The sequence below is a fragment of the Pteronotus mesoamericanus genome, unplaced genomic scaffold, assembly GCF_021234165.1.
Source record: "Pteronotus mesoamericanus isolate MK-2021 breed Mesoamerican mustached bat unplaced genomic scaffold, CSHL_Meso_final contig_2, whole genome shotgun sequence".
NCBI classification, from domain to species: Eukaryota; Metazoa; Chordata; class Mammalia; order Chiroptera; family Mormoopidae; genus Pteronotus; species Pteronotus mesoamericanus.
Window position 1 is genome coordinate 20,547,734 of NW_026555084.1, and position 21,532 is coordinate 20,569,265.

The window sequence follows — 21,532 nt, forward strand, 5'->3', positions numbered from 1 at the left end:
GAAAAGGGAATGGAAATGAATGAATGGAGGACCCTGTGATGATAATGTGTCACTGGCGGGGGAGTATGATTAATTCAATCCTTCTATATTTGAGATCCAAATAGAGAGTAAAGGAGAGGAAAAAGGCTCTGCAAAGAAACGCACATACATTTATCTGTTGCCATCCGCTCCCTGGCAACCAGACCATTTGGAAAATACCAGCAGTTGACAGACATTATTTATGGCTCTGTCTTACACCCCACCGGCACTGTATGCCCTGAGAGAAATTTCAAGATGAAAGTAACAGATACAGAAGTGCCCCAGAGGAATCTCCTTTTGCCCCCTGCCCATTATGGCTCGTTGATAAAATGCTGGCATTCAAATTCCCACCAAAAGATTTTCCAGCAAGAGAATGCTAGACATGTGGAATTTGGATATTTAAAAAAAAAAAGCAATGCCCCATTCTTAAAATTTACATCTGATTGACTTCCTAACTTTAAAAGGATTTTGATTGTGGTATAAACAGAAAAAGAGTTGCAGAGGAATTCAGACCTTGGACAAGAGTGCCACCTGTGGCAGAGGAACCCAATGGGTGCTGTGGGGTGCCAATGCAAATTACCACAATCAAGAAATACTAAAAATACAACCGCTGAGAAGGGGAGGGGCAGCTACGGCATTGTACGACATAAAAAAGGTGCCCCAATGCCAGAGGAGGTGAGGAAGCACTGTTTGCCAGCTTGGAAATCAGCAACCAGAATATCTCAATACTGTAGAAAAATAATTTCTGTCTACACTCCTGGAAAAATGGCCAATCTGTTTTACCCCATCTTTTTCCCTCCTTCTTGCTAAATGAAAGAGCAAACAACTGAAGGATCATTACAGACTCAAATTAGTTAACTCTCTGCACTCTGGGAATAACTGGATGCCAGAAGCAAAATGTGGCAAGTGTGTATGCTTTCCAAAATGGAACTTTTTGTATTGTCCTTTTCCTAGGGAGGTAGAATAGCCTTGTGGTTAACAGTACAGCCTTTAGACTTAGAACTCTGATTAAATCACATCCTCTGAGTTTACTAGCCTCAATTTCCTAATCTACAAAAGTGGGCCAAAAACACTTATCTCAGAGTTTTGCAAGCATTAAATGAGCTAATTGCATAAAATATCCTGAAACATAGTAAGTGGTCAATAAATGCAATCTATTAATAGCTACTATTGTAAAATATATGCTCACTGTAAGCAATGCAAAGTACAGAAAGGTATTTAAAGTAGAAGGTCAGTCCCTCTCAATAATCCACTCCATCCTGATGAAGACCTTGATGAAAAAAATGTATTTCCAGGCCTTTATTTATCAATATATAGATAGACCAGCGATTTTCAAACAGTGTGCTGCAAGAATTTTTAAAACATGTAATACTTGACTAGTCTAGGGCACTGACCTCTTTTCCATTAGATTACCAAATGAAAAAATGATAACAGCCAACACAACAATAGCCATCTGGTGTGAACATTCTGTCCTGAACAGTAAATATATAGGTCATAAAATACAGTTGCATCTTATTAGTCACATTGCATAATAAGGTTGCATCTGATTGGTTAATTCTTGGTAGCAGAAATCCTTACATACAAGTATAGGTACCTGATTTTTAAAGTGACTTTGGATCAAAAAGGGTAGGTAGTTACTACTATTATTATTATTACTAATTTTTTAAAATCAAATTCTACCTACTTTTGTCAGATCAGCAAAAAATATATTTTTTGGTGTGCCACAGCATTTTAGTAATTAGTTTATGTGTGCCATGAGATGAAAAAGGTTAAAAATCACTGATAAGTGAATCAAATATGTAATTCATTTTACTACATACATTGTTCTATAACATAATTTTTTTAAACTTCAAATAATAGTATACAGATCATTATTTCTATAAATATATCTAGATGTCTCTTGTTCTTTTTAAAGCCTACATGGTACTCTATGACTTTTTTTTAAAAGATTTTATTTATTTATTTTTAGAGAAGGGAAGGGATAGAGAAAGAGAGGAAGAGAAACATCAATGTATGGTTGCAACCCAGGCACGTGTCCTACACTAGGAATCGAACCTGTAACCCTCTGGTTCGCAGCCCAGCACTCAATCCACTGAGCCATTCCAGTTAGGGCTACATTTTTAATCAGTTTCATACTGGACATTTAGATTGTCTCCAATTCTTTGCTATTATTACCAATGTCCCAGTAAACTCCTTTGAGGCACAAATATCTTAAAACTCTAGTCTATTTCTTTGGGACAAATTATTGGGTCAAAGAATAATCACTTTTTAAAGGCTTTCAATACATATTTCTAAAAGGCTTTACAGAGTGGTAGAACCAGGTGACAATGCCCACCAATGGAATCAGGGTCATCTTTCAAATCTATTAGTACTTATCTCAAGCAGAGAGAAGCAGGTTCATAAGATCACAGCTACAAGGAAACTTCAGGTTGAGGGTCTCCATTCAGATGCCTCTCGTCTGCCACGATTCTTTTTTTTAAGAAATTTATTTTTTTTCCCCATTACTATTTATCCCCCTTATATCCTCTTCCCCTCCACACACCCCTCTCCCTCCACCCTGCAATCACCACACTATTGTTCATGTCCATGAGTCCTTTTTCTTTTCGCTCAATTCCTCCACAGTTCTTGAATCCTTAGAATAGTATGTCCCAGGTTGGGGCATGGTGTGGCCATCTGTTACTTTGTACTGCTTGTCCTGGTGGGTTCCCTGATTTCCCTCTGCTCCCATTTTATGCAGTACCCTTGAAACTGTCAATCAAGTGTCTTGTTTTCCCCTGCCTGGGCCCAAGTTAAACTAACCTGATGCTACCTTTCCTGGGAATCTGAATTTTCAGAAGAGTGAGGCAAGGACTAAAAAATGTTTTATCATCCTGCAAATATCATCCAGGAGACCCTGTCTCATCCTGGGTCTCTAGAGGTGATATGTCCTCAAGCCTGGTTCTTCAGCTCTTTCTACTTTACTGTGAGTTACCCTACAGCCTTCCATATTCCTTCATTATCATTGCTATTGTTTTTGCTATCATTATTTTAGCCCAAGTTAGCCAGAGCTGATGTAAAATGCTCTAAAACAATCCTACTGGATAAAGAGGGAAGGAAAAGAATGACTTATTTCCTTGAATAATTACTTAAAATTTTTTTTCCTCATTCAAATTTTGAGGAGGAAAACAAACAAACAAACAAAAAAAAAACCCCAAACTTTTTTTTCTGCCCTAAAGGCCTCTTAACCTATCAAATTACTTAATATCCAATATTAAACTCCTGGTAAAATCTGTTTTTATGAAAGAAGGAAAACCTCTGTCCTATAATTGATTTAACAACAACAAAAAAATAGCTCATGCTTTTGTTCACATGAAAAGGTACTGTTTTACTGATTTTTCTGACATTACTGGAACTCATGGTAGAGTTACCTTTGCATTTTTTTAAGTAGATTTTACAAAGCAAATCTGAGGCAACGGGACAGGATTTCCTTTGTACTCTTATAGAACCTGGAAGGAATCTGTTTTTTTTTCTCCTGTGCACCAAGGAGATAATCATCCCAAACACTCTAAGCAGTAGCAGTTTTATTTTAATCCCCTCATCTTTACAAGGTTGCAGGTGCCCTTGGAAATCATGATTAACCAGAGTGCTCAGAGCCAGGAGCAGGGGGGAATGTCCTGGATATTCTACAGAGGCTGCTGAGCGTCCCTCCCACCACAGAGGAATACTCTTACAGAGCTCACCATCTCCACCCCTTCCTTTCCAAAGAGGCAACAAAGAACACAGTTCCTAAGTGATCACTAAGATAGTATTGCCTCTCCAGTCCTGTGACCAAGACTGTGCAGCAGGCAAAGTCAATTCTGGCTTTCTCATAGGACAGGGCTCTTGGGGAGCTGGGTATTATTGGATTAAGTGACTTTTAAGTGATGATTGGAGCTACATTCTTAAGATGACCTAGGATTAACTGAGATAATGTACATGAAAACGTTTTGTAAAGTGTGAAGGGTTATATAATACAAAGTGTCATCGCCGCCTTGCCACTCAGGCTCACTGATTGTCCTGGAGTCACGGACACGGTAAGTCAGGATGGAAGCTTCTCTGGCTACACTGGGAAAAATGGGGCAGGCCCAACAAGCCCACAGCACCTCCTGGTGGCTCCTCTCTGGAGTAGCAACTTCTCAGAGCCCAATCCCAACTCCAACTACAGAAAATTATCAAAGCACCATACTTACTTCCTTCGGTCTGATTGTCTTTGTTCGAGTTGTAGACCTGGAAAAAAGAAATAAACATTTACCTCTGTGCATTTTATACCACCCTACAGGTTCACTGAAGAAAACCATTACCTCCTCCCTTTCCCTAGTTTGTTCTATATGATTGAAGGCAATTTCTAGCTAGCCCTCAAATATGAATCCCTTCCATAATCATCCAGCTCCCAGTATTTACTGTAACTGTTCTTAAGTCTGTGTACATTGGAATCATCTGTGAAACTTTATTGTAAAAAAAAAAAATCACACTCTGCTCTGACTGGCATGGTTTGGCCAGTTGGTTTGGCCAGTTGGTTTGGCATTGGCCCAGAAAGCAAAAGGTCACCAGTTTGATCCCTGGACGGGGCACATATGAGAGGCAACAGATAGATATTTCTTATATCGATATTTCTCTCCCTCTCCCTCCCCCTCCCTTTCCCTCTCTCTAAAAATAAATAAATAAAATCTTTTAAAAAATCATATTCCATCTTTAAAAAAAAAACTATGTGCGTATATAAAGCTAAAAAAGAAAACATTTTAAATTAATTATAAATCATTAAGCATTAACTGTGCACCAGGCAGTGTGCTAAGCAATGCACATGAATTATCTCAAATTATCCACAATTCTTTGGGGTAGGAACTGTTTTATCACTGTATACAAATGGAGAATTTGAGATTTAGAGACATTAACTAAGGCTTCACAGCTAGTAAGTGACAAATTCAGGACAAAAGTACATTACAAACTGTTATTAATACGGGAATGGAACCAATCTTTTTTTTTTAACCTTATAGACTGTTGTAAATTTGAATTTTATAAGGAGAACATATTATTTTTACAATCGAATCCCCTTAACTGACTCACAGAAATCATAAAAGGAAAGTGCTCCACATAAAATAGACAATGACACATGGCAAGAATCAGCAAGCTTTCTCAGTAAAAGGCCAGAAAGTAAACATTTTAGGTTTTGCAGGCCAGGAGACAAAAATCAATGATATTGTGCAGGTATTTGTGTAACAAGGGAGAAAATAAATTTCCACAATTTGTTTTATAAAATTCAAAACATCATCATTTTTTCCAAATTACCAGTATAATATTCCCAGCAGGTGAAATCCCTTTCAGGGTTTCATGGCTCTCTTTTCATGGCTCAGTTCCTCTAAGGGTTAAATAAGTGGCTCTCAAGCAAGAGTGGCCATCACAATCACTTGGAGTATCTTTTTTAAAGTTACGATGACCAGCATCACCCTATGCTCTTTCCACACTTACAAAATCATCATCACTGAAGAATGTTTTGGGTACTATGATATTTTTTGGAAGCAGAGGCTTGATTTTATCTAATGTCAGCATATCAAGGATTGGCAAAGTCTGGCTCACAGGCCACATCCAGCTTACCACCTGCTTTTGTACAGCCCATGAGTAAGACCTGATAACTACAGACAAACATTGGAAATTGATTTGATGATAGGAAATACTAACTTGAATCTTAATTTAAGCTAAGTGTTATTGTCCCTCTAAAAATATTCCATGCTTCTGATTAGCGGACTTATATTTCAAAAACTTACATTTCTTGGAAAAGATATTCTTTCTGTATTGGGAGAACACATTTGCCCATTCTCCCTCAGCAGCACCCCAACCATCAATACAAGTAAAGAATTTGGAACAGACCATACTTTTCTAATTGAACCTCACAGCACCTCACAAGGACTGCCGGAGGGTCAGGAGCAAAGCTAATACTCCAACTATCCACAGGTCCCCCTTCCCTTTGCTTATATTGGCTTTATTCATGTTACTATCAAATAAGGGGATACTGGCTTTGGAAAGTTTGAAGAACTCTTTAATGGGTAATTTCTAGAGTCACTAGCAATTCATTAATTTGTTTATTCATTCATGCATTTAACAAAAATTTATTGTGTGCTTGTAATGGCCAGGCCATGTTCTAGATGCTGGGGATACAGATGAACAGAACAGCTATGATCTCTGCTTCCTGGAACTTGCCTACCAGGGAAGAAAACAAACATAAACAGATACACAAATATGATACTCAAATATCAATAAGTACAGTGGAGAAAATAAAAATCTACTGTGGACATGAGGTAGGGAATATCTTCTCTGAGGAGGTGACATCTGCATAAGACCTGACTGAGAGAGGACCTCCTTGGGAACACCTGGGGGTCAGTGACAATACCATGTGCAGGTCTCAAGGTATGGCCTTTTGGAGGGAGGAAGGCCAGTGTGGTGGGCACTCAGTGCAGGGTAGGAGCTAAGGATGGGGCAGAGGTTCAGTGATGCAATCCTACAGGGCCTTGTGACCTGATAGGGAAGCCTTGTAATAGCTGGAACCAGTGATCCATGGTGAAGAGTGTTCACTAAGCTTGGAAAGTTGGGCAAGAAAAGTGCAGGAAAAGAGACCATATTTTGGCATGTATTTTTTTCCCAGCCATCCCTTCCATTAAATTCAAACTTTCTGTCCCAGAGACACCCTTCTATTGACTAATAGCAAAATCCAGAAGTAGCAAAATGCAAGGCTTTCAGCTCTCCTTATTATGGGGTGGGTTTGCACCAAATTACTTTCCTTCCATGTTTCCTGGGTCTCAGGATACCCCTGCCTGGAACACCCAAGCACTCCCCAAATTGAAGAGGCATGATCAATGAGCCAAAGGTACCAGAGACATGTGCCACCCCATTCTCTGAGGCCAGGCCATTAATCTGTGTCTGGTTTGGGTAAATGAGCCAAAGAGAATGACTTCTGAAATGAAACTAATAAACTATGCCCACCAGGAGTGCGTGACTACATGGCCCAAAGAGGAAAGCAGAGGGTCTGGGAGTTGCCTGACCGTCACAAAGCCAGACGGTGGCACCGCAAACGTGTGGTACCCTCTTACTGCGAGGAAAGGGAGGAGAGTAAGGAAAGTCTGCTCGTGCTTCATCTTCACTGACAGAACTAACAGCACTAAGAGATAATGTCTTTATTTACTGAGCATTTACCATGTACAACACGACATCATCTCATCCTTGAAACTACCTTAGGTACTAAGGTAGTTACCAGTGTTCTGCCCAATTCATAGATGTGGAACCTGAGGCCTAGAGAGATTTACACAGTTTGTCCAAGGACACAGAACTGGAAGGTGACTTGCTATTCTAACTTGCCTCTAAAGGAGGGTCGAATTCTCTTATATTTCCAGACAGTGGCAAATGCACGTAACTACCAGGACACCCCAGAAGTCTGTGGTTCATAAATACCTTCCACACTGGCAGAGGCAAAGGGGATGCTATTCACCCTTTAGCAATGTTCTGGGGAAACCTTCTACAGAAATTATAGTTGCCCACTGGTGTCAGACTGAAGTTCAAAGGCAAGGGTAATTTCTGAAATGAAAGGTCTTTGGGCAGTGACTTCTGGCTTATGATTAGCAGAGTAAGCGCCTCCAGAACCTTTGTCTTCAAAAGATAGAACCCAGTTCTATAGGATCTCTTCAAGAGGACATGAGCCACAGAACGATTCTGACTATGGCTCCTAAGAAGACTGATCAGTTAATATGAGTATAGATAAGTAAACTGAGACATAGAGAGTTAAAAACAACTTGCTCAAGGTTAGGTAGCTGGAGGCGGTCAGAATCCAGAAAGGAACTCCTACAGTCTACCTCCAGAGCCCAAGCTCCTAACCACTAACCACACAATAAGTAAGACATGGTGATGATGATGATGATAAAGGTGATGAGATGTTGCTGGGCAGCTAGGGAAGGCGAGTCACTGGAGAAAAGAATTTGCCTTGAGCCAGAGAGAAAATGAAACTCACAATGGCCTTCTGATTTCAGCCTGAAGTGTTCACTACTAACCTATACAATAAGCTGGCATCTAACATACAAGTAACACTTCATATTCTCTCTGAATCAAAGGGCTTGATCCTGAAGATAAACACCAGGCAGGAAAGTGGGTCTTTGATACAAATCACAGGGCACAGCAATTCTGTGAGTCCTCACCCAGAAGCTACAATGGGAGTGCAATTTAATAAATCAAAGGAGGGTGAGGAAAGCCTTCATATGCTTCCTCTGCACTAAAATGTGATTTAGCAATAAATTCTGTTCACTGCTGAGTGAATTCAATTTATATGTCCCCAGAGAATTAAGAGAGCCCACAGAATCATTGGATTCCCGGAATTTTTCTACGGGTAACCTTTATGGCCATTATCCAGGCCTTACTAAGAAAGCACAGAGAGGAATTTCTTTTAACTTATAAATGAAAGGTATAAATAAAGCAATAATTAGACAAAACAATCTCCCTTTTTCCCTGATACATAGCTGCATTAGTATTTGGCCACACCACACCTGGGATCACAATCTGCACAAAATAAAGGTATTGGAGAAATAGACTCATAGCCATAATTAATAGATTTAAAGTTTATTTAAAACTGCTCCTCCAACCTAAACTGCACTTGAACTTACACATAAGCTCCGTAATTCCAGAGGCCTCTTCCAAGCAGCCTGGTATATCTAAACCCCTCCTACCTGGCTGTTTCCCTGATACGCCAATGTGGAGACACACAAAACAGAACTACATGCCAACAACTTAAAACACTGCCCAAGCCGGTTCTACACCATCAGATATCCTGTCCCTTCTCTCTGTGTGATGCAATGGATCCACCACCACTAGGACTTGCTTTTTTGAACTGTTTATGTCAGTGGTGACAGATTTGTAGTATCTGTTGCTTAGGTTCAAAGTCCAGCTCTACCATTATTGGCAATGCAGTCCAATCACTTAACATCTCTAAACCTCAGTCCTGCCACCTGTAAAATAAGGATACTGATATTCCCTACCTCTTAGGGTTGTTGGGAAAATTAAATGAAATAACAGACACACAACACTTAGCACAGAGCATGGAACACACATGCTATGGCCCACAGAACGTTCTGGAAAGGTTAACGTCCATCACTATCACTGTCGCCCTCTTCCTTCCTTGTCTTCACACTTCTCTCCCAGGGTAGCAATGTTCAACCTTTTCCATCTCGTGGAAACTAATTACTAAACTAACATTAAAATCAACTAATTAAAATTAGTTAAAATTAAACTAATTAAACTAAAATTAAAATTAAATTACTAAAATTCTGCGGCACACCAAAAATATATTTTTTGCCTATCTGACAAAAAATAGGTATGAATCTGATTTATTCACACCAGACAGCTACTGTGTTGGCTGCTGTCATTTTCTTATTTGACAATCTAAAAGAAAAGAGGGAAAAGAGGTCAGTGACCCTGACTGAATAGTCAGGTACTGCATGTTTTAAAAATTCTCGTGGCACACCTGTTGAACATCGCTCCCCTCTCAGATAATTGGCAAAGCATGAGAATGTAGCTTCAGGGATTCAGTGATGCTGGTCTCATTAGCACCATAATTTAACCAACTAAAACTAATTAAGGGACAAAAAGAAAGGGGACATTCTAAAGTCAACTTTTAGAGCAATGGGTTCTTAATTTTATTTTAACAGAAGCCAAATATAAAAGTAACCATCCACCACAAACCACATTTTCACCACTGATCATGTGCCAGGTACCATACTAAACATTTAGCTGAATTATTTTATTTCATCCTGAAGCCTATCACTGAGTACTACCACTGCCTGTACATCAGAGCATTGTGCAGGTGAAACAATTTTCTAAGGCCACAAAGCCTCTAGACTCGCATCTGTACTCAACCACAACTTCCCTACCTAGTCCTGCTCTCCAGGGTAAAAACAGCTTGGCAATTAACAAAGAACTCAAAAGAAGCTAAGCGGTAATTAAAATAGCAACAATGCAGCCATTATGTAAGAACAAAATTTCCATCCAATTTGAACTTAACAGTAATTCTACAAACTTCCAATTAATAAAGTAGAGCAGTAATTGAAAACCACAACCAACCTGAGAGACTTTGGGATGCCTAAATCATGTCCTTCCTAAAAACTATGACCACATAGAGGGAGCTGGCCTGCGCTGTCAAGGACTGTGTGGCAGACAGATTTCTTAGCAGACCACCGCATTCAAACGCTCAGCAAATTCCATTAACAAGTTGAATGTGGGAACTTTTGGTAATAACCCTGAGAAGTTAGAGTAAGACACCCTTGGTCTGTGATATGCCACCCAATAATAGACATGAGTTTTTGGATCGGGGACTCTCTCTTCTTGTGGAGGGGCCACAGGCCTCACTTAGAAAAGCCTTTGAGAAGAAACTTCTGAATCCTAAGCATGTGTGTATAAAACCAGTCTGAAGAGCATGCAATAAATAAGGATGTTTCTCAACTTCAGGAGCCAGAGTTTGGGAACTAGACATTGGTCCCTCCTCCTTCCAGGAGAAACGTGCCTCTCATCACCACCACCTGAGCACAAAACGTGCTTGAGAGAATGGGAATGGAATGGCTGTGGCTGCCTTTCTCCTTCTCACCTAGCAACATTCTCTTTGGCTTGCCTTTCCAATGCTACTGGTATTGCATTTGCTCTCTTAGGGAGGAGCTCTTGAAAGTGAAGCCAATAAAAATATATCTGATGGCTCTTCCTGATGACCTGTTCTTGAACAAATATGAAGACCTTGCTCTTGCCCTGCAGGATTACACATAAAGAGGGTTTAGTAATGGCATACGGCAGGGCCATTCAGTAAGTATCGACAGTTTTGGACTGGAGGAAAAAAAAAGAGACTGAAATTAAAAAAAAAAAAATTCCCACGTTTGGAATTGAGGGGGACAATGAATCGGTGCATTCACCAGTTAGAAAAGTTAACCCAGATCTATCGTTTCCAGGTGACTGTATCTCATTCTTTCTAAACATCTGGCAAATTCTCTCAGAATCTTTACCTAAAGAGGAATGGAAATATACAACTTAGACCTTATCATGATAAAAACATAACACAGATTTATCTTATTTGGCTTAACTGAAGCCTATCAAAATCCCTCACATAGCTATTTGTTTTCTAAGGTATACTGCTGAATGTTAGCTCTATACCCAACAGGTGACAACAAAAGTTGCTAATAGTTTCAGAGGCCAGATGTCACCACGGTGTTCTGAAATGAGACCTAATGATGAAGTTACTGAAACTCATGGTACCGAGTCTCCCCATCCTATGCCACAGGGGCACTTTAGGATTCAGAGTCTCTTGGAAAATGGTCCAACAAATAGAAGGGTCCTAAAGTCTCCTTGCATACCAACATACCAGCCCGCTGGTAAACAAAAATGACTGCTTGTTGTTCGATGTGATTATGACAATGATGATGGGACAGAAAAATAAACTTTCTTTTCCATGAGTTCAGGCATTGTCTGTTGCTTTGTACTGAAAGACATAAAGGACTTACCTCTTATATAATTCCTCAGTAATATTGGGGAAACAAAGTGTTCTGGACACCTGCTACTGCTCTGTCCTTGCTCAGCATCCATGTCCCTCGTTTTCTAGGGTTTCCACCCTCACTTTCCTTGGGGAGTCACCCCCTACACCAAGTCCATGTTGCCTGGGGAGGCCAGTCCTAGTTCCATCTTCAGGTTTGGACATGTGATCCAGGCATGGCATCCAAATGAGCACGTGATTCACCCCAGGCTAAACACAGTCAACGATACCTGTTTTTAACACTTTCTTATTATAACTGCTGGAAACGAGGCCTTGCTGTGTTGCTGGGAGAATAGGATATACACCTGGACCTTTTGTGGCCACCTCTGCCACCATACAGGCAAAGCCTGAGTAAAACAGGTCAAAGGAAAGTGGAGCTGTGATATGGTGACTGCGTTTCAGTGGCACTGTTTGAGCTTTTATCTAAATGCATCTGAGGTTCCTCCCTGCTCTTTCCATGAGTGAACCAACAACATCCTTTAAAAAAAAAAAAAAAGGTAGTATTTCTGTTGCTTGCAGCCAAGAGTAGCAGCAGCAAACACAAAAAAAATTAATGAGACAAAAGCCTAGTTAAGCTTCATAGGGAACTCCAGAATGAAGAACAGAGAAAAACATGCAGCAAAGTAGAGCAGGAAAGAAAATAGTATCTTCCTGTCCCCCTTTCTTTTGTCTCATATATCCAGTCACTTTGAATACTGATCAATTCCATTGTTATATATCTCAAATCAGTTCCTCATTCCCATTTCTTTTTCTACTGCCCTAAGTCAAGTTTTGTCTTCTCATCTGACCTTGGCCAGGCCTTCTCCATGGTCTTGCTGGCATGTGTCTGTCTGTCTGTCTGTGTGTCTCTCTCCCTCCCTCCCCCTCACCACCTCCCTCCATCTGTCATACACATTGCTCCTGCCAGATGTGTTTCCCAAGCCACAGCTCTGCCTGGAGAAGAGGAGCCTTCAAGGTCTCACAAAACCTGTCTTCAAACACTTGCAGGGCCGTCGTGTGGAAGAAGACTTACTCTTTGGGACAGAGATGAAAGTGAAGGTGGAAGAAGGTGGATTTCAGCTGGATAGAAATGACTACGCTTAAGATAAGCTCCACAATGGTCCGCTCAAGCAGTGGTGATGGCTGCATGTCATTGTGACTCACAGGACTAAGCTCCATTTCATCCAGAAGGCAGCCCTGAGCATTCCTGAGCTGACAAATTCAACTTCATTTGAGGTTTAATTATTGTTAGTCTGACCTTTCACCTATGCAAGCGGATTCCAGAACAGGGGAAAATGCATTTGGGTGAGGTAAAGTTGGGTAGTCAATGCAGTTTGCTGTGGGCTCCAGAGACCTGGCATTCAGGCCTGGTTCTACCACTTTTTAGCTATGAGCCTTCAGATGGTTATTTAACATTTCTGAGTCTGTTTTCTCATCACAAAGTAGAGCTAAGTAAAAATACTTTGTGAGGGCTTTGGGAGAATTAGAAATAGTCTAACTGTGCCTGAAAGTGCTTAAAAGTGTTATTTCTATTTCCTCTACCATCACAAAGATTTCTTAACTTACTTGATGGCTGCAGACCACCCTAATATCTCCCTTCTTTGACTGCTAACTGCTCTAACAGTCTAATGCATAGAATTTAATACTTTAGAATACAATTTTTCATTCTTCATTTTCCATTATTTCTAATCTCCAAACAGATTCCCAATGATTAATTCTTATACTTCTAAGGAGCATCTAACTGTGCTGGGCATATAGTCAGTGCCCAAGAAATTGCCCTGACTGAGGGACAAGGAGCTTAAGATACACATTCTTCCATCTCAGTCTTTGTCAGGGGGTCAGAAGTGGCCATAACAACCTCGATGAGTACATTATCCTCATCCCTATAATGATGCTTTCACATTGTGAGTGTTGCTGGCACTTACTGCACTTCCCTGTGGGAAGTCTCAAATAAAGCTGATCTAATTTCAGTGGAAAAGGGGAAACAGCTCCTCCTGGATCGTGTTGGTTGTAGGTTACACCCAGATATCCTGAGACGTGGTAAGTCCATGTATTATAACTTGTTTTTTTTTTCCCTGTTGAATTCAGCAGGAACAAAATGTTTCTGAGGTTACTAACACTGATTGTTGTGGGTTCTCCCCCTCCCCAATAGGACTTTGATTTGTGTGTTATATAAACACCGTTGCCATAGTTATAATTCAGGAAGCTTTGTTGTTTGACCTTCGAGAAAAATTCAACCTCAAATCAGGATAACACTGACTCTCCAGACCACAATAGACGATCAGAGGGTAGTACCTGCCAAATTCCTGCAAGCCTGTATAAGGAACTACTGTATTTTGGGTAACACACAAGCAACAAGAAGAGGAAATGCTGCAACATTATGCAATTTCCTTGCATTTCATAGTCAGAAATCCTGAAAACCCTTATAAGAAACTTCTCTAGCTTTCAACCCAAAATCAGAGTCAATGTAAACAAACGCTGGATGCAAAAGAAAGAAAAAGAACTCTAAGTAATATACAAGTAAGAAAAGTACCTCAGGAAATTTTTAAAGGCAACAGAAAGGACACAAGCTGACTCGTTACCAAATGCACAGCAGTTTAAGCAGCCAGTGTGTGAACTGACGTGTGTGTAGGATGTGGCCAGCTCACAGTGCGGCAGCCTGCTGACTTTCACATTTCCGGCCTCAGGCTGATGTAACATTAAAAAGTGGGTGTGAGCCCACTAAGCCATCAGTATGCTGTTTCCAAAGGAGAGGAAGGACCACCTCCCCATACCCCAGACCAAAACTAAAGTCTCAAACAGAGTGTCTTTCTGTGTTCCTCCCTCTCTCTCACTCTCCATGTCTTTGGAAACAGTGACACTCTCTGTCAGCAGAAGAGAACCTGTTCTTCTGTGCTCTGGAAACTGCAAATGAGAAAGTGCTCAGTATAGCATACATGAACCCAAAATCAAGGCTTATGAGGTTCTGCTGCCCAGGCAGAGTCCAGCTCAGGAGAGATAGCCAGAGGGTAAAGTGACTGCACAAAACCTACACTTTTGGAATTCCAGTTCCCCCCTCCCTCCAGAGGCTTTAAGGCAAGTGGCCTTTGTAGTGATCTCATGAATCCCCACAATGCCCTTTAAGAGGTGGGAGGCGAATTTATCCAACGGGTGAAGTCAGAGTGCTACACTTATACACAGATGACTCGAAGCTGAGTTTGCTCAGATTCAGGTGCTACCCAAAATCTAGGAATAATCCTGATACCCACCTATGCACTTGCAGGAAGGGGTCTGCGAACAGTCGATGGTGGGGAGGGGATCCTGAGATCTGTGACATGAGGAATCTCTGTGTTTTCCTGCAACCTCCAAGGAGCACAATGGGGCTTGCAAAATGGAAGGGGAGATTCCAGAAGTCTTCTGGTTCTTTAGAAGTTAAAAGTGAAGAGGCTGGGCCCTTTCTCATCACCACACAGTGTGAAAGGGAGGAGATTTATCAAGATTCCCCAGGATTTCCCACACTCAATAACTGGGGCAAAGGGTAAAGCTAAGAGCATCAGAGCCCTAAGAAAATAATCACTTGTTCTTTGGCTACTCAGCATCCCTTCACTCTTCTTAATGCAATTACACCTGCTCCCCTCTGGGGGCTCACACCTCTGCACCACAGAGTTCACCCCACTTCCAATTCCGGGGGTGAGACAGTATGGCTTAGGCCAGCCAGCCAGAACACGCCTCTACTCCCAACATTTTACAATAAAAAAATTTTCAAACATAGAGGAAAGATGAAAGAACTGACTGTGAACACACACACCCCCATCACCTCCGTTCTACAATTGTTAACATGTTGCTGCATTTGTCTTATCACATATCTAGCACCTATCATCCATCCATCCATCCATTTCTTTTTTAATAACTTGTAGACATCGGCAATTCTCATGTAAACACTTCAGTGTGCATATACTTTACTGAAGTTCACACTTTGTTTATTAATCTTTTATAGGTAAAATTTGCCTACAATGAAATGCACAATTCTTAAGTGTAACAATTGTGAGTTGTGACAATTTCATACGCATCCATGTACCTTAAAACCTCCTATCAAGATAGAACTTTTCCATCACCTCGGTTAGTTCTCTCGGCCTATTTCCATCTTAGGGCGCGTGCACACACACCCCGTTCTAATTCGCTCTCACCGTTAGTTTTACCTGTTCTAGAACACCATTCAAATAGCACCATACAGTACGTGCTCCTTCATGGCTGTCTTATTTTACTCAGCATAAAATTTCATGTTGCAGCATGAATCAGCACTTCCAGATTTGTTGCCAAGTAGTGTTTTATTGCTTGAATGTATCACAGTCTTTTTATTGATTCTCCTGTTCATGGACACTTGGGCTGTTCCCTATTTCCCTATCTTGCTATCATAAAGAAAGGTGCCTGAAATGTTTTCTGTATGTCTTTTTTGAGGACGTATATTTTCATTTCTCTTGTGTAAATATCTAGGAGTGAAATTGCTGGGTTACAGTGTAGGTTTTACTTTCGTTACTTCATAGGAAACTGCCAAGATCTTTTCCAATGTTACTGCACCATCTTACATTCCCACCAACAGTATGAGACTTCAGGTTACAAGGCATAATTACCAACAAGTGGTGTTGCCAGTCTTTTAATTTTATGCATTTTGGTAGGTATGTCATAGTATCTCATTATAGTTTTAATTTGCATTTTCCTGATGATTAATGATGTTGAGTGCTTTTTCATGTGCTTACTGGACATTTAATTCTTTGGCTAGATGAGTCTTAAATCCAGTCCATCTTTTAATTGAATTCTTTTTATTACTGAGTTTTATGAGCTGTCTATACCTTCTGGATATAAGTCCTTTGTCAGACATATGTTTTGCAAATATTTTCTCTCACTTGTGGCTTGCCTTTAAATTTAATGGCACCTTTTGATAAGCACACGTTTTTAATTTTAATAAAATCAACTCTTTCAGAGCTATTGTTTTCTGTATCCTACTATGAACCTCTGCTGACCCCAGATTGCAAGGATTTTGTCCTGTGTTTTCTTCTTATAGCTTTATAGTTTTACCTTTTATGTTTAAGTTTATGACCCATCTTAAATTAATTCCTCTAGCTCCCCTAGTTTGTAAGTATAATTTATAGGTGCTTGTGAGTCACAGCCTAGATTTGAAACTCACTGGTTCAAAACATAAATTTAGGAACAAATAACACTCACCTACCTCTCTCCCTTCCCTCCCACCCCCTCAAAAGTTGTCATACAGAATTGATCCATATAACCTTTGGAAGTCCTCGCAATATTAACAAAATTGGTATCTGTTCCCTACCCACTAAGCTGACAGGGCAAGGGGGTAAGTAATGCTGAGCTTCATAAAGACCTATATATACAGAGTTAGGCAAAAGTTGTAATACAAATACATAATACAAGAATAAACTCTGTTTCATGTACTCACAACTGTAAACCCACTTTTGCCCATCCCTGTATATATACGCTCAAGGTTAACTTGGGGGGAGTACACAGCTATTGTCTGAATGGGCAGGGAGCCTTGGGGTCTTGACCAGCCACTGGCTTCCTGGGTGACGCTGATCAAACTTCTCTCTCTCTCTCTGGATCTGAATTCCCTAATCCATCAATAAGAGGGGCCAATATTTTACTTTCCTACTTTAGTTTCTTAATGAAAGTATCTCTCTTTTTTAAAAAGATGGGGGCCTAAAACAGATCCACTTTAAAATTCCAGGTTCTCTCACTGACTAAGCTTTTAATATTCCACCATCAAAAATGAACACTTAGATCCTGACAGGCAATTGTGTCTAGACTCCATTCACTTTCAGAGTTTCATATTACAATGGGAGGGTGGCACCTTATATCTTATCAGCAAGCTGTTAAATTGGGATTGGCTGACAATTGGTTACGAATAACATGTCCTGTACATTTAGAGGAACATGGAGTTAGGACTGGAAAGGAAAGGGTTTGGAAGGCTGCAGATCAAAGACTAGCTCAGCTAACCGAACAATGTGTTTTAAAGCTGATCTAGAAGGAAGGGGTTATTAGTGTTCACATCAGCAGCACAAAGTGCCCAGCCCAAGCCTCACTTGCTTCTTTTCTAGCGAGAGCCAAAAGCACACTGCACACATAGCCACTAAACTCAGTCACAAGAACAGCCATCAGCCAAAGCCAACCGGGGAGACTAAGGCTGCTGGAGACGGGAGACTAGGACATGGTTTACTTCTGACTTGAACTTGAGAACAAGACATAAAACACACAAATCCAAAGGCCTCCCCGAGTCCCCTTCCTACACCACTCGATATGGTTGATTACCCTGTGTCCTTTAAATATTCTCCCGGACCCTACTTAGCCTGCTTCACAGGAAACTCTGCAGTTTCTGTCCTGTGCTGATCTTTCGTATTTTGTTGTAAATAAACAAACAATATTCATTATATGATATATGAATATAGAATAATCATAAATATAAAATTATAAATATGCATACATACTTACATATACACAGTTGATTCTCATTATTCACAGTAGCTATGTCCTTTGAAGTTACCATGAAAACTGAATTAGCAAATAGTGAACCATTTGCACCTGGGGGAAATATAGAGTTTGATTCCCAGAAGCCTCCAGGCACATTTTCATTGACTCATCAATACATAACCTTGCTTTATGTGTGCTTTTGTTTAAATATCCTGTTGATTCACTAATGTTGAACTCACAGCTAACAGCACTGTGACTGATGCCTAAGAAGCTCACCTAGCACATGTTTTCTCCAGAAGAAAACACAGCCTTTCTTGCACTTGGGAACACTTCAAGCACTCGTGCTGGGAACACTTGCCCAGCACTTCAGTACCACGCTTGGGGGCGGGGGAGCATTTTTAACAAAAATGACCAATAAAAAGCATTAAAAATCCACATATGTGGCACCAAGTAGCAGGGAAAAAAAAGAGACACAATTACAGTATGAAAGCTGAAACAAGAAGACAGCGTGTCACCTAGTTCAACCTCAGCTGGGAACATGTGATTACAAATAAATTTTAGCCAGTACGTGAACTCACATTTATGAAATCCACAGATCAACTGTGTATATGTGTGTGTATATGTAGTGTATGTACACACATGGAGAAATATTCTGAGTTTATATGAAAGTGAAAAAAAAATCATTCAACAGTCACCCAGGGACTCATGATATGCACATTTAACAGAAACTAGTTTTCTAAATTTGCTTCCAATTAAGATCTCCCTCTAAGAAACTGAACATCCTACTCCCTTAGCCTTATCTCTGTTCCTTTCTTTCGCTACCCCAAAGATGGTATGTACCTTTCCGATGCATGTTTTAACACTTCTCCTATGTGTGTACATGTCCATAAACAACGTATTATTTTTACTTTTAAAATGTACATAAATGGCATTATATCATACACGTATCTAATCTTGCAACTTGCTTTTTCATTTACTATTATGTTCTTCAGATTTATCCACATTGACAAATGTAGTTCAAGTTTGTTCATTTTTTTCCACTGTAAAGTACCTCATTAAATGAATAAGCCAGAGTTTGTTTATGCATTTTTATACAGGTGAACAATATAGGTTATTCCCAATTTTTCACTATTATAAAGCACACTACAATGAACAACTTTTTCTTTGTCTCCTTTTGTACATATGGGTGAGTTCTCTGGGGACAAAATCACCTCTAAACCTGCAACCCCAACTTCCCTCCAGCTTTTTTAGGAGCACACCTCCACTTCTAACTAGTTGCTGGTTAACGCCACTTGGGAATTTCCCTGAACCTCAAAGCCAGATTCTGTTCCTCCTATTGCCACCAAGGAGGGTTTCTTAAAACAATGGGAGCGGTAACACCTTAAAACTTGTGAACAAGCAGCTAACTTAAGAGTTGTTTTTAATGAGTTGATACAAGGCCATTTAATAGGAAAAAAAAATACACATACCTACTTTCACATAGTAACGCTACTCCTTTATAGTTGCAATACCTCTCTGTGCCCCGTTGCCCTCATCTATAAAATGGAAATCATTCCGTCTAACTAAAGGACGAGAGAGCGGCAGCAGAGCAGCTGGCTCAGTGCCTGGCACACAGTAAATGCTCAGTAAACAGTAGTTTATAATCACTATCTTGGTTAATAGCATCGCTTTTTCTCAGCAACTTGGATTTTAAATCTCAAAGTCCTGTTTTCTTTTTACTCCCACATCTAATCAGGTGACAATAACCGATTTTGTTTTCAAAATGATTATATCCCTATTTCTTCAGTTTCAGTCCCAAGATCCCTGTTGGGGAGCTTAGCACCTCTTGTCTGCAGTATCATCAGAAGGCTTTAACTTCGGCCCTCCCCTTGACAACACATCCTTCACATGGCCCAGCTCTGAAATTACGTCTGCTCTAAAATCCTTTATTATCACATCATCCCTCACAGCATAATGTCCAAATTCCCATGTAAGGCCTCTGACAAGGGGGCCCCGGTGTTTCCCGTCTTACTTCCCACTTTCTTCTCCCAACCCTCATGCCCCAGCCACATGCAATACTTGGCTATTTCCTACACCTGCTCCATGCTTTCCTATCTGAGAGTTCTCATTCCCATGCTTTTTGCCAAGAAAGCCCTTCCACCCATCTTTGCCTATGCATACCCTTTGAAGCCCTTCTTACGTGTCCCTGCTCTGCAAAGCTGCCTTCAACTCTCAGTCTAAAATCATGTCTTCTGCTTAAAAAGCACTGTGGGTACACCTCACATTCATTGCTTCCACTCTGAAATAATAGCAAGGCAAGAGAGAGTCTTGTGCACAGATGCCATTCAATGACCATCTGATGAATGACATTATGAACCAAGGATGTTTGAAGTGCTGTCAATGCACATCCTACGCTCAGTTTACATTAACTTAAAAAGTATCAATCCAACTGCTCTCAGGGGTTGCGTAATTAAAAATGAATTTAGGACTTAGTTGGCCCTTCAAATCTGGGAAGAGCAAACTGCATTCTGTCTTACCAGCATTTTAGGTATTAAACTGAATCACAGTTTTGTTTACACCAAGAAAGTTAAGCAGTCAGCATCAGGACAAGGTACAGAACCCACACTTCCACACTCGCAGGATATCAGCCATGAAAAAAACAGGGTCTCTTACAGCATGGCAGCACATGCGGTTTCTTCTATGACAGCTAACTTTTACATACGCAACATGCTTAAGAATCACTGCTACACTTCTTAAATCATATTGGAGCATTTCAAATCAGTTCGAAATAATGTGTTAAGATAAAAATCAATTGGAGGGAAAAAAATTCAAGGTAAATCTCCACATTACATTGTTCTGATGCCAAAATAAATCTCAGGTAAATATTTATCTTAGAATGGGGATGCACTGAAGCAAAAATAAATCACATAAAGTAGCCCATAACCTTAATATATAAAAAGCTCTTATAATCAATAAGAAAAAAGTAAATACATCAATAGAAAAACAAGTGGACAAAGGATAAACTATTTGCAAAAGGAGATAGGGACTATTCAATTTCAAGAGAAAACAAATTCAAAATTATGATGATTATAAAAATGCCTTTATTTCTTACCTTTTGAAAAAATTAAGCATTTAAAAAAATGGTAACAGTATAGATGTGGGCTCAGGGAACTGGACATTCCCAAATATGACTTATAGACATATAAACTGGCAAAGTCATCACAAGGGCAAGCTTCAAAAATGAATCTGTATGTTCATCAAGCATAGTACTTGTATGAATTTACGCTAAAGAAAGAATTACAGATAGCAGCCCACAGAGGGGTCTCTGTGAATACATAAACTTCCCTGATATTACATATAAAGTACTATGTATTTATACATTTTTCTGAGAATAATTAAAGGAATTTCTAAGTTACCCAAGAACTTCTGGTTGTGAAATAGTGTTTAGAAACAAAGTGTGACAGACATTGCTAGTGTTCTGTACAACACCCATTCTTTTTTTCTTTCACAGGAACAGACCCTCTGATTATGTAG

General features: G+C 40.0%; 1 protein-coding gene across 8 annotated transcripts in view; it reads right to left on the bottom strand.

Annotated features, from left to right (window-relative positions):
* ARHGAP26 (Rho GTPase activating protein 26) overlaps positions 1-21,532 on the bottom strand; it is a 392,428-nt gene that overhangs the window by 189,626 nt on the left and 181,270 nt on the right. For all 8 annotated transcript variants that reach the window (XR_008528711.1, XM_054568251.1, XM_054568250.1 and 5 more), the window contains exon 12: positions 4,227-4,263. Coding sequence is in view for 7 of the 8 variants with exons in the window: in XM_054568251.1 (XP_054424226.1) it covers positions 4,227-4,263 (37 nt within the window). In the remaining variant the exon portion in view is untranslated. The remainder of the gene's footprint in view (positions 1-4,226; positions 4,264-21,532) is intronic.